The following is a 13,438-nucleotide window of genomic DNA, read 5'->3' as shown; positions in this document are numbered from 1 at the left end:
CAAACTCACTTCTGCCAGAATCCACTACTTGAGCTACCGACACTGTACCCTGCTATCTTGGGATGGCGGCGGGGGGGGGGTCCTCAATTAAACACTGACTCTTATTAACCTGTTACTGCTATCACAGGCAGCTTTTGAGTTAGGGAACCTCAAATATGAGTGGTAAGCAGGTTTTTGGCAGCCAGTTTACTAGGCCCATCTGCCATACAGGCATGGAGAGAAAAACAATAGCAAGAAAGAAGCCAGGAAGCAGAGGAGGGAGCCCTTTAGAGATCTGCTGAAGCACTGCAATGTTCTATAATTTTGCAAACACTGAGAAACCACAGATTCCACAGGAAATGGTGGGATAGCTTGTTTTGAGAAAAGTCTAAGCTGTCAGAGAAAAGTCTAAGAAGAAGCAGAGTAAAAAACAATTGCTCTTTGTATAATGGCAGAGACAACAAACTGAACAAATGTCAGTCACAACATTCTTAATGGGAATCACATAAACTGATGAGTCAAATCACTACCACTACATTTAATAGGAATAAAAAAAAGTCTAAACACCTTATTTTGTCCTACAAGGGCCATGTGACCTGGCCCATATTCCAGTCCCCCACACCTTCATAATGCTCCAACTACACTGGCTTTCATCCTGGTTCTCAACTATACAACCTCGCTCTCGTCTCAGTGTCTTGGCACTTGCTACTTCTTGTATGGAATTCTCCTCTCCTAGACCTTGTATGGCTTTATTTAGGTCTCAGTGCAAATGTCATCTTCTCTGACCACTTAATCCAAAATAGACTCACTTTACATTCTAATCTAAAACTCCACAGTACTCATCTCTATCTGAAAATCTATAAGGAACTTGAGAGCAGCGACTTTCCCTTGTAAATCTAAGACCCACAACAGTGCCTGGTACGTGATAGTCAGTAAATACTGAGTGACTGACCCCTGGAAAACTAAACTTGAAAATGAAAGAAAGCAAAGTTAAAAAACAATACAAAATAAAAAACTCCTGAAGTGCGCAATGTAAGAATATCCAAATACTCACTGAATCACCATCATCTTTTTTAGAATCTCTCTTCAATGGCTCATTCATATCTTCTTGACTACGGAAGCTGAAATTCTGAATTGCTTCAGTGACACCTCTAAGAGAGCTATAAATATCTTCAGAGTTCATATTTTCTGTGTCATAGTCAAATGCACTATGAAAAAGACAGTAATTCATTTCTCTTTGTAGTTTTAAAATACAAACTTATCTGAGGAGATTACACAGGATATTTATAAAGACAGGATTAGAAAATGATATGCTCTAAAGCATAATTAGCAAAACAAAACCTGACAGCCACAAATGGCTAAAGTACATGTCCCCTTTTTTGCTCACTAAGGGCAGCTTACAGTGCCTCTAGAATGCATAGTCCTTAACAGCTGGTTTGTCTTTTCACCTTCAAAAATGTTCTAACCAGGGGTCAGCAAATTATGGCCCTGATACCTAAGAGTTTTTTTAAAATTTTTAAAAACTTAAGAAAAAAAATCAAAACAATAACATTTCACAGCACATGAAAATTATATAAAATTCAAATTTCAGTGTCCATAAATAAAATTGTTTTGGAGCATAGCAATGCTTATTTATTTAGCTATTGTCTATGGCTATGTTCACAGAGTTGAGCAGAGGTGATCAAGACTGCATGGCCTGCAAAGCCTACAGTATTGATCACATGTCCCTGTACAGATAGTTTACTAAGTCCTGTGATTAAGTCACAATAATGGTACTGCTTAAATTGGGGATAAATGTATTTTACACAAATCTGTAAGAATGCCAAGAATTTTTAACAGTGAACATAACTGTCATTGATGTGAATTCTATAATCAGATTCTAAAATTGAACTGAGGCCGGAATTTAGCCATCAGAATTGTCACATATGTGTAATGTGGAAAAAACAGACTAAATTATAAATTTGCAATATTTTTTGCAATAAAATGAAGCATCTTATAATTGTAATGAATATAACAAAATATGTTATGATAGATGGCTAATAACAAAAATCAACCTGAAAAGTACAAATATGGACTAGTAGACAAATTTTTTTAAAAGGCCACGATAGGGAAAAATGTTAGTCCCTTAATGACTTAAGAACTTTATCTGAAATACAGCCCAGCCTGAATTGCACAAGTGTGTAAAAATTTCATACATCTTACATTTTGTATTAATGATCAATCTCACAGTCACATTTCTCCTAAGAATACATACTGCCAAATTATATTTAACCCTTCCCTAGTTTTTCTTTATTTTTTTGTTTTTGTTTATAAGCTTATTTTTTTTTTTCTATTCTTAGAAGTGGTTGGCAAACATTAGCTCTAAATATCCATCATTACAATGTTACCTCATCATTTATACTAATAAAACTGAAAGACATAATTTGCAATTAATGGATTTATACAGTATATCTGAGAAACACAACTATGCTATTTAATGCAATGAACAGTCACTTCTAAAAGTTGTGTCTGTAAGTTTTTTTGTCACTGATAAAAAAAAAAATTCCATATCCTGTACATTATTATCATCTAAAGGGTTAGTTTTAGAATAAACTTAAATTTTTTTGAATTTGCTAAGTTTCTATGTATCTAAGACCTTTCAAGTCAAGTAGAACTATCAACTGAAATTATATTAATGTCTGTTTTTCTAAGAATGGGAACTTGCAAATGCAAACCATGACAGAAAATAATCCTTTTATTACCTTGGAGATAAAGTACTCTGTGATGTATTGGTAGGAGAAGTAAGAGGACTGGACCAGTTGGCTGGTGACCGTGGCGTTGGTCTTGTCAAAGGACTCCCCATGGAACCCTGATGGACGGAGTCAAGTAAACATTAACACATGACAGGAAGTTCAACATAACGGCTCTTCAGGAAGTCATACGATCGAGAAGTGGAACAACATGAAAGAGCCATATTTATAGGTCAATATTTTAAATATTTCTGTATCTCTGTGGGGGAAAACTTTCTTCTCATTCAGAAATCTAGCTCTTTAAGTCTTTTTTGCTCTCCCTACCCATTTCTTGCTTTCAAATAGTACAGCATCTTTTTCTCAGAGATTAAATAAGATCCCAAATTAACGATTTTAAATTAGCTTTCTGTCTCTGAGCCAATTGCCTTCCTTCAACCATTACTATTGCTCAAATTTTATTCATTCTTGAGAGGTTGATTTGCAAACGATTTTTACAAAGACACCAAAGAAGTAAAATCTGGTCATGTTAGTAACTTGCCTACCTCTTAAGATACAACGAAACAATCCTTTCTTCTTTTAAAAAGGTAATTGATCTTGGTACCGAGAATTGTTCCCAGATTGTCTTCCCTACACTGACCTTAAGTGCATCCACTTTCTCCTTTATCCATTACCAAAGGTACAGGTACATTATGTAAATGATTATATACTAGTTAGATACATGTAATGATAATGTTCATTTACTCAGACCTTACTTCTCCAAAACAACATCCTGTATAATTCAAGCACCTATGGACTGACAAGCCTCTAATTATTAAAGGTGAACACAGCCTTAACACTATCCTCTTTGGGCCTTATTTATTATCCCTGGAATAAATCATCTTTTCTGGCCCTCAAATAAGGATTGGTTCATCTAAGAGCATGTCCTAATTCTAATGGCTTGCAAAGGTGACAGCCTCATCTAAGTTCTGTTACATTTCGCTGCCCTTGCTCATACCCTGGCCACCATTCACCACTGCCCTAATGTATACCAAGTTATAATATAAACGATTCTGTTCTTTCCAGGACAAAATTTAATTCTGCTCAGGAAATACTGCCCAATGCAGATGCAAAAATTATACACTAGAGTCAAAGTTTACTTCATGTAAAAGAAAGCAATTATTGTTAACCAACCATCACATTATACAATAGCCAATAAAACAACTGAAAAATACCTGGGTTCCATTGCCAGTGTTTCGAAGGTGATTATGAAGAAGCTTGGTAGCACCATCCTGAAAAGTTTTTGGTAAAGCTCCTAATAACATTGTAAACTCTGGGGTATTGAGTTCAAATAAGGAAATCAGGACTGACTGCGCTGCCTAGAAAACAAAGACATAAAAGGAGTAGACAAATGTATTTTGGTTACTCAAAGGAGACCACATTCTTCACTTGATATTTCTGTTCAATAGTGAAAGGCCATCTTTCCCAGGGGAAAAGAAGAAGATGCTTTCATATGCTTTCAAATTTCTTTGTTGAAAGAAAAAAAATTGACCTTTTATTTTTTGAAGGTAAGAATAGAATACGAAAAGCATAACAAATATGACCTAACAATCAATGGCAAAAGTCAACCATATAGTTCTTAGGTTTACTCTATCAATATACATTACTAATTCAGTTTTCCTAATAAATGATTACAAGAAAAAAGATGGGTGGAAATAAAAAAGTACATCCGTAAGCTATACAAAGCCCATCCAGAGCAACTTAGCACTTTACCTTTCATTTTCTCAATATATGCTTCTTAAATTAAGTAGCCATATGTAGTCTTCTCTCAAAGCACCTAATCTTAACAAATCTATAATTCAAAGCTAAAACTAGTCTAATGTTGTGGAAATTGGAACAAAACAAAGGTATTCAGATCAGTTAAGAAAATATAAAGCTCTTTTCTCCTTTTAAAGTAACCAACTGAGTTAATAAAAGCCAAACTGAAATTCAGATTTCATAGAAACTTAACTGAGAGGAGAGAGAAGTGCATATAGTTCATGATCGTGACTTGTATCCAAATGTGTACGTCTTGTTCTGGACCTTTCTGATCCCACTCTGAAAACCTGAGTGTTTGTTGTCTATGGCATCTAAGACACAGGAGGGGGATGGCTAAAGCATGTTACACTGGAGCAATGGTACAATACACAACATAGCCTTCAAAGATGATGTTGCTCTAAACATGAAGAGACTGGGAGAGGACTATATATATTGCTGAAGAAAAAATTATAAAACAGCTATAACACAAGCCCATTTTGTTAAAAACACCAACATAGTATATATTGTGTGGGTTTGTGCTCTGACATGTTAATGGTGCTTAAATAAAGCTATTTACACTTTGCAACAAAACTTTATGATCCTGTGTCTTTTTTGGAACCAAAACATTGAAAAAAATCTCAAATCAATTTGAGCAAATGAATTAATGATTGTTAACATATACTTTATTGCATCTAAAGTTTATTTTGGTGTATGAGATTCAGCTTTATTTTCCTTCTAGAGACAGAGACCACTTGTTCCCAAAGCAATGAGTATATTCTTTCCTCATGACTTGAAGTGACACTCTTATCACAAACTAATCTTCTCCATAAACCTAAGTTTCTCAGGATCCTCCATTATAGTCCATTGATCTAGGTGTCTATTTCTGCAGGTTTAAACTGCATGATTTAAGATGTAATAGCTTTAGTGTATTTTGATGAAGTCCTTCATTTGTTAGTTCTAATGTCACATTGACTTTACTAGCTACATTTATTTAAAAATAATTTTTAAGTCTTTAAATAAAAGTAACACACACTTATGGATTTTTTAAAAACCAAACTTTTTTAGAAAAGGTTTTATAATTCTCAATTCCCCTGTTCAGTTCTCCATAGGGTTCCCTTTTGTAATGCCTGCTTTTTCTGATTCTTAGGCATTCATGGGCTCATATAATTATTTCTTGATTTGTCAGCTAGAGACATTTTTCAGTGATTTCCTACTACAATAGATGAAAACTTAGGTTCCTTTCCGTATCAGCCCTCTAACCTATTTTCCCTTACACAACACAGCAATGGTCCATTTTTGTCATGTTAGCCAGCATAATATTTAAAAACATAAATCAGATCATACCATTCCCTTACTTAAAACATGCCAATGGTTTCTATAGTCACATCAGTATTCTTGTCCTTGGAATATTCCCCAATTCTCAGTTTTGATGAAACTCAATTTATCTATTTTTCCTTTTGTTGTTTGTGATCCTGGTTAAAATCCATTGTCAAATCCAAGGTCATGAAGATTAATCCCTGTTTTCTTTTAAGAGTTTTATAGGTTTAGCTTTTACATTTAAGTCTTTCATCATTTTCAATTAATTTTTGTATACGGTGTGAAGTAAAGGTTCAACTTCATTTTTTTACATGTGGCTATTTAGTTGTCCCAGCACAATCTGTTGAAAGGACTGTAATTTCCTTACTGAATGATCTCGGCACCTTTGCCGAAAATCAGCTGGCCATAGACACAGGTTTTTTCTGAACTCTCATTTCTGTTCCATTGTTCTTTATGTCTGTTCTTATGCCAGTACCACACTATCTTGGTTACTATTACTTTGTACTTGGTTTTGAAATCAGACAAGTGTAAAGCCTTCTTATTTTATTTCTTTTCCCCCAAGACTGTTTTGGCTATCATGGGTCCCTTGGAATTTCATTATGAATTTTGGAAACAGCTTGTCAACTTCTACAAAGCCAGCTGGGATTGTAGTAGGGATTACACTGAATCTGTAGTTCACTTTGGGGATTGCTGCCACCTTTGCAATACTGAGTCTTCTGATCCAAGAACACGGGATGTTTTTCCATTTATTTAAATCTTATTTAATTTCTTTCAAAATTATTTTATATTTTATACTTCCTTTGTTAAATTTATTCCTATTTTAATCTTTTCAATGTTACTACAAATGGAATTGTTTTCTTAATTTCATTTCTGGATTGTTGACTTCAAGAGTTTATAGATACAACAGATTTTTGTATACTTTGTTATACTGCAACCCTGCTGAATGTGTTTATTAGTTCTAATAGTTTTTCAGTGATTCTGAAGGATTTTCTATATATTAAATTGCTTGCAGATAGAAATGTATACAGTATACTGTCTAATTTCTACGGATTTGTGAGCTCCCCACATTTCTTTCTGTTATTGATTTCTAATTTCATTCCATTGTAGCCAAAGAACATAACCTGTATTTCTTTTAATCCTTTTATAAAAAAACTATTGAGGTTTGTTTCATAACCTAGCATATGGTTTATCTGGAGAATGTTTCATGTGCCCTTAGGAGAATGTATATTCTGCTGTTGTTGGGTGAAGAGTTCATCATTAGAAATAAAAGTCACAAAATTTATATTTTTATGTACTCTTCTACAGCAAATATCAAAGGGAATGATTCATCAAGGAAGAGAGTCAACAAAGCCAGACACAGGATGCAAGAAATGAATGATTAGGAGTGAAGAGAAGCCTCAGGAAGATGGTGAAGAGATCAGTGTCTAGAAAGGACTTCTCCAGAAAAATAATCTATGTTTTTGAGCATATGGAAAATTTTAGCAATAAGCATGTGGCAGGAATTGAAAATATTTACAAATACTTAAAAAAATTTTGGGAAAAAAACCAGGCAAATGAAAAATAAGGCAAATTACAGGACAAATTAAGCTTCTGTAAGGAGGCAGTAATAAACCACTTTGTATGGGAGTGAATACTTCCACAGTCAAAATTAAAGCTTTTCAATTGATTACCAACAACGGATTCATAAGTATTTTTAAGGTTATGAGGAAAGACATAGGAAAGGATGTGGGAATAGTATGGAAAAGTTAAGTCTTCATTTACAAAGATAGATAGATACATAATGGCTTTTTTTCCCAACAGATCAATAGATAATGCCTAAAATTAATAAATCAAGAAACAGCGCAAGCTCTCATTTGAAGTAATGCAATGGAAAAGATTTGAAATATTTAGAATGGTTATAAGATTAGAGGTTGGGAAGACTGTGGCAAGGACAGCTTTTTTCTTTCCTTTTTTTAAACTGAAGTATAGTCAGTTTACAGTGTTGTGTTAATTTCTGGTGTACAGCACAGTGATTCAGTTATGTATTTATATATTCGTTTTCATATTCTTTTTCATTATAGGTTATTATAAGATATTGAATATAGTTCCATGTAGGACAGCTATTCTTGATTCTAAGTTTGAAAATTATATTAATTGCATAAAATTGAAAATAATTTAAAAGAGAGGATTTTTTTAAAAAAAAGTCTTCATATCACCGGGTAAATAACTCAATGCTAACTGGTAATGTCCTGAAAATATTACCTCCTTTCACTGGCAATCCAAAATGACTGACTTGCTTTTCTAACTTATCTTCTAAACCTTAAATTAAAACCTACCTTCCGAACATCAGAACTTTTGGGTTCTGTTGTCCATGTGATGACCCGAGACACTGCCAGGCGAGTTTCACTGGAATTTACAAAATCTCCTGGATCCATCTGTTTGGCCAGAGTTTCTATGTATTTGAGGATAGCAACCTTCACCTGCAGAGGCAAACACACAACAACAGGGGACAATCAGCTGGTCACTGAGGGGCAAGGAGAACACTTTAGAAATAATTAGGTGATTTTTTTTTTTGACAAATACAAAATGGAAAAGCATCAACAAGAAAAGAGAAATTATATAAACACCTACCTAGTGGAGGTACAAGTATATGATAATGTAGATTTTTTTCACATATGGCAGAACTTTTAAGTTCCATTCCCTGGGTTTGAACAACGGCTGAAAACTCTCTTGGTAAGATTAGACACTTCACCTTGAGTCTGCCTTCAGAGCTTACAACTGACTTTTGTCTCAATTTTCCTGGGAACCAGCCTTTGTAAACTGAGTATAATATGGCTCTTGGTGAAATGCACCAACGTATTTTGGAAGTAAGGTGTTGTAAATCAAGTGGGTAATCAAGGTGGGCAGCACAGGTTTCCGGCAAATACACATTAAGACTCACATGATGAGATCAGGTTCCTTAAAAGGTCCATCAACTGCCAGAACTACCTCTCAAAAGAAATGCGACAAAAAAGTTTTATCCAAGTACCAGTGGAGAAGAGACAATACTTATTTGTATAAAAGAGTTATATGAATAGATGTGTGATAGACTGCAGGCTTCAAAACCAGCAGGAGGTGGGGCAAAGCACACATGCTTCTCTCTTAGACGCAGCCTTCTTTATCCTTAATGTGAGCCGCTGTTAAGTTATCTCACCTTCCGCAGGTGTGTTGTGGCAAAAAAAAGAAAAAAAAAAACAAAACACAGAAAAAAACAGAACCACTGTTTTTAAAGTCACATCTTCTTACATTCTAGGGTTTCTAAATAATGGTTCTCTAAGACTTTACCAGTGTACTCTAGAGATAGCACCTGGTACAGTGTATAATCCTTGGCTACAGCAGATGCTAAATACATATTAAATGTTGATTTGCTGACTTACAAAAAGGGAAGTTTAATTATATGATTAAATAGCAACTTCGAAAAAACACTGTAAAAGGTGAAAGTAATCAGGTTCTCTATGCTCTTTCCTCCCTTGTTATTGATCTTAAGATGTCATTCTTTTCACTCAGTCCAAATAAGGTCTCTGGGAAGTACTATGTCAAATTAATATACAGGAAGTAAGTTCTGATTCTTGTACATCTTCCCCTTTCTGCTTGCAGCTTTTTTTTTTTTTAAGATAGAAAGCATCAATTTACATTCTTCATTTCACAATAAATGAATTTTAAGAAGTAACTATAACTTTAAGAGATGCATTGGGAAAAAACAGGAGTTAACCTATCAGCCATCTTAAGTGAAATGTACAGGGGAGAGGGAAAGAGACATGGTTAATTCTGGAGTAACAAGTGCAACTAAATTACAGCAGCATGTGCCATTTTGGATTTCTGAAGCCACGCCACTTTCTATCAGTGTGATGAGCTGAAAGGTGACTACAGAAAATCAAAGAATGAACATTAATGTATTTTGTTTTCAATTTGCTACCATCAATAATTGAATAGATTTATCTGCACTGTATGAGATTCAGTTAGTGTAGTGTCTTGGCAATGTACACAGGCATGTAAAGTCTTAAAAGGGTTTCACAGAACAGATGTGTTTACTATGCCATATATAGTTTACTATACTATAAGGCAAAATAACCATAATACACATATAATCATTTGAAAATTTACATTTTGGTAGGATATTCCATAAGGTTAATACATAGTCTGTACTTTTAATAACATAAACATGCATTCCTCTTAAGAGAGGAAAAATACAGTTCCTAAGGTGTGTATAACTCTACAGCATGTTTGTGAAACCCAGAAAAAGAAGTCAATAAAATTACATTTACTTTTTAAAACACTACTTACTCAAATAAAATCACTCTGTATTGCCAACCCCCTATTCTATTGCTTCCTTTCTGACATTTAGCCACATGATACTGTGAGAGATGTAAAATTTTATCTGAAAGATCCAGCACCTTTTCAAGAAAGAATTTTTAAAGATCTCATACTTAAGTTACTTGTGTTTTTTATAACTTGTTAAGTTTTTAATTCTTAATCCTGTCAACCATCTGAAATTTACTTTTATTTTCAGCATAAGGTATTACTTCTTGCTATCCTAAAACATCAATTTACGAGCTGAAGAGTGATTTTCCCCTACAGCTTTACATGTGTGTACACAGCATGTTATACAATATATGTATATATAATATAAAGCATAATATATAGTATAAAAGCCACATATACATATATGGCTTTTAGAGAAACAGTCTGATTCCAGTCTCCAGCATAACCTTTTCCAACAGGGAAGTTAGTTTTAATTGTCTGCTTCCCACGGTCTTTCTCTTCAGGCCCCTCTCAGCAACTTTAGTCTCTCCTTTAACTCACCTGTCACCCTTATTTCTTTTTTTTTCCTTTCTTTTTAATTTTTTATTTTTGTCACTCTTATTTCTTAAGCTAATGGTTTAGATCTCCATTTCCACTGGCCCATGAAAAATCTTTATATACACAGCACACTACATACACAGGTTTTCCACAGCACTTGAATACCTACCACCAGTACCCAAATCATAACCTTATCAAAGTTCACAGTTTATCATGTATTATAAATAATAATGATAAAAAATTATAAGTTTTTTGTTCCTAGAAATGCCTAGCACAACGGCTTAGACAAAGAATAAGTGCAAAAAAATTTATCAGTAATATCAAGTAAATTATTCTCCTTCTGCAGGTTACTTTTAAAAATTAAAACAGATGGAACCCTTGTCACAAACAGCTCTGAGAAAATAACATTATGTTGAGTATAAATCAACCCCAGTAAGAAACACAATTGTGATTTTAAGGCAAAATCATATTCAGAAACTTAAAGGAAAATCAATCCTAGGCAATAATGCTTGTGGAAATATATTTCATGCAGAAAAGAGCAGAATAATTCAAGGCCTGCAAATGCACATATGCTTGTTATTTCCCTGACTTTTAATCTCATTTAAGAAAACTCACTAAGAAACATCTTTAGTAAAGAATTCAGGGGCACATCTTTTATATTAAGTTATTTTTTAATGTTAAATTTAATAATTATTTTTAATTAAAAATTGGAATCTACCTAGTTTTCATAAAAATTAACTCAAAAATGTGTGCTAGTAACAATTGAAAAAGCTAACCCTGAATTTTATGCACATATCAGAAACATCACATTGCAAAAAGAAAAAAAAGTTACTGTTTTAGTTAAGGAGAACTGGAGAATCGCACTGAGATTAAACTTAAAAATTTCTGTTTACTAAATACATAGGCAAAACTGACATTTTGCCCCAAATAGCTATCTAAACCCCTAAACTTAAAAAAAAAAGTATTGGGAAATTACAAACATAAAATTAGATAAGACTGTATAGAGTAAGTCTGCACAACAGCTTAGGGTTAGATGGCCATACTGGCATTGCCTTCTAAATGTATAACCCCAGTAAGCTTCTCCAAAAGACAGTCCGGCATTGAATAACATTTGAAATCAAATCTGTGCATGCTTAACAGGCTTCCAAAGGTTAGTAGTTGAATATATAGATGCGTACAAACATTATCTGAAACACTGCAGAGTTTGTAAAGAGAGTTAAGAAAAGAAATAATGCAGATTAAAACAAAACCAAAAAACCTTGGAGCTCCAAAAAGAGTGAAGCTGGTCCCGAAGTGCTGGCTTGACTGTCTGAAAGTTTATAAAAACAAAATCCACTGATTGAAGAGCTTCTCATGTTAACAGAAATATAAATATCAACATAATTTTATAAATAAAACACTTCAATTCCTTACAAAGTCTTCAAAAAGACCTCAAATTTTACCTTCAAACTTGGTGTTTGGGTCTGATCAACTGTAAATCTCATTAGAATATTGAACTGAAGATCATTTGGAAAAGATTCTCTGAAATAAGAACACAGCAAAATAAAACAAAAACTAAGTCAGCAATTAAGCATTTAGCAAACCTAACAATAGATTATGCTTAATAACGTCAAAACATAATGTCATTCAAGAAGCATGCATGAAGTAGGATCTGTATGTGGTATAGTCTATGCGGTAAAGTATACACCGCAAGCTATTCCCAGGAGAATCTGAACGTTTATACCCTGCAGGGGGTTAAAAAGTGACGCTATAGCAAATAATGGTCTATTTTGTCTCAGCTATAGATTTAATCAGAAATGTATTCAGTAAAAACTTCAACATTATCAGAGATGTTTCCATACCTAATATGTGAATTCTAGACTCACCTCAACTTAGTAAATGGATATGTGAAATAAGTCACTTCAACAATCTACACAAGAAAGTAGAAATATATCATTGGTTCAAAATCTTCTGAAAAAAGAATGCATAATAAAACATTCTTTTCAAAGTTAGAAAATACTTTTACATTTACATTAGATTGAATAAAACCTTCAACTCTACTTTTTGAACATATTTTAGTTACAAAAATACCACCTTGAATTACTCAACCAATGTCAAAAAATTTTTATAGATGAAATGCAGTGTTTGAACTAAGGACCAACACAGCATTAAACAGACCATGTGAATGGGCATCATTAGCATTCACATGGAGCTCATGCAGTCTGCATGGTTTGAAAGAGCTCAGAAATCTGAACTTTTAACACAAAAACTGAATATTCTTGATTACTATTGGGTAAACTTGAAATATATGAAGAAAATCTTACCTGGTAACATCAAGGGCTTTCTGAACTTTTGCCTGAACAGACCCAAGCAAATCAGCACCCATTTTTTTTAGCAGTTGTGTCAACAGTACAAACAACCAATCCTGAAGATCATCTTTGTGGACTTGTATGAAGTCCACCAGAGTCTCCAAAAACATGCTGAACACCTACAGTGGATAAATGGGGAAGGGAAGAGAAAAAGGAGGAAATATTGACCTCTATGATCAATTCAAAACTGAAGTAGAAAGGAATACAGGAATCAGAGGCACAGCGATTGGCAGCCAAGCGGAAAAACAATCTCTCTTGCTTTTCATTGGACTCTGTGATACAAGAGTACATTTGAACTGTTATCCAACTTCTGCTGAAGTTCGACAATTAGCTATTCCATGCAGCATCACTTGGTAAAGAAACTTTGGCCATAATGGCTGGCACACCTAAGCCTGTCAATGATGCCACAGCTTAAAATGAAATCCATTTTATCTGAAATTTAGGGCAAGAAACTACCTGTAGTCTCATCAGCCC

At 33.9% G+C, this 13,438-nt stretch overlaps 1 protein-coding gene across 16 annotated transcripts in view; it reads right to left on the bottom strand.

Moving 5' to 3' along the window:
- CLASP2 (cytoplasmic linker associated protein 2) overlaps window positions 1–13,438 on the bottom strand; it is a 153,282-nt gene that overhangs the window by 15,980 nt on the left and 123,864 nt on the right. For 10 of the 16 annotated variants that reach the window (XM_074345330.1, XM_074345319.1, XM_074345321.1 and 7 more), the window contains 7 exons: window positions 12,920–13,083; window positions 12,059–12,137; window positions 11,875–11,925; window positions 8,114–8,257; window positions 3,920–4,063; window positions 2,721–2,827; window positions 1,034–1,187 (listed from right to left, as the gene is read on the bottom strand). In XM_074345330.1, the coding sequence (XP_074201431.1) occupies window positions 1,034–1,187; window positions 2,721–2,827; window positions 3,920–4,063; window positions 8,114–8,257; window positions 11,875–11,925; window positions 12,059–12,137; window positions 12,920–13,083 (843 nt within the window). The remainder of the gene's footprint in view (window positions 1–1,033; window positions 1,188–2,720; window positions 2,828–3,919; window positions 4,064–8,113; window positions 8,258–11,874; window positions 11,926–12,058; window positions 12,138–12,919; window positions 13,084–13,438) is intronic. The other 6 variants (XM_074345324.1, XM_074345325.1, XM_074345328.1 and 3 more) reach the window with 1 other exon arrangement.

This window comes from Camelus bactrianus, chromosome 17 (assembly GCF_048773025.1).
Source record: "Camelus bactrianus isolate YW-2024 breed Bactrian camel chromosome 17, ASM4877302v1, whole genome shotgun sequence".
Taxonomy (NCBI): domain Eukaryota; kingdom Metazoa; phylum Chordata; class Mammalia; order Artiodactyla; family Camelidae; genus Camelus; species Camelus bactrianus.
The sequence above is the reverse complement of the archived record's forward strand: the minus strand, read 5'-3'. Positions and strand labels throughout refer to the sequence as shown.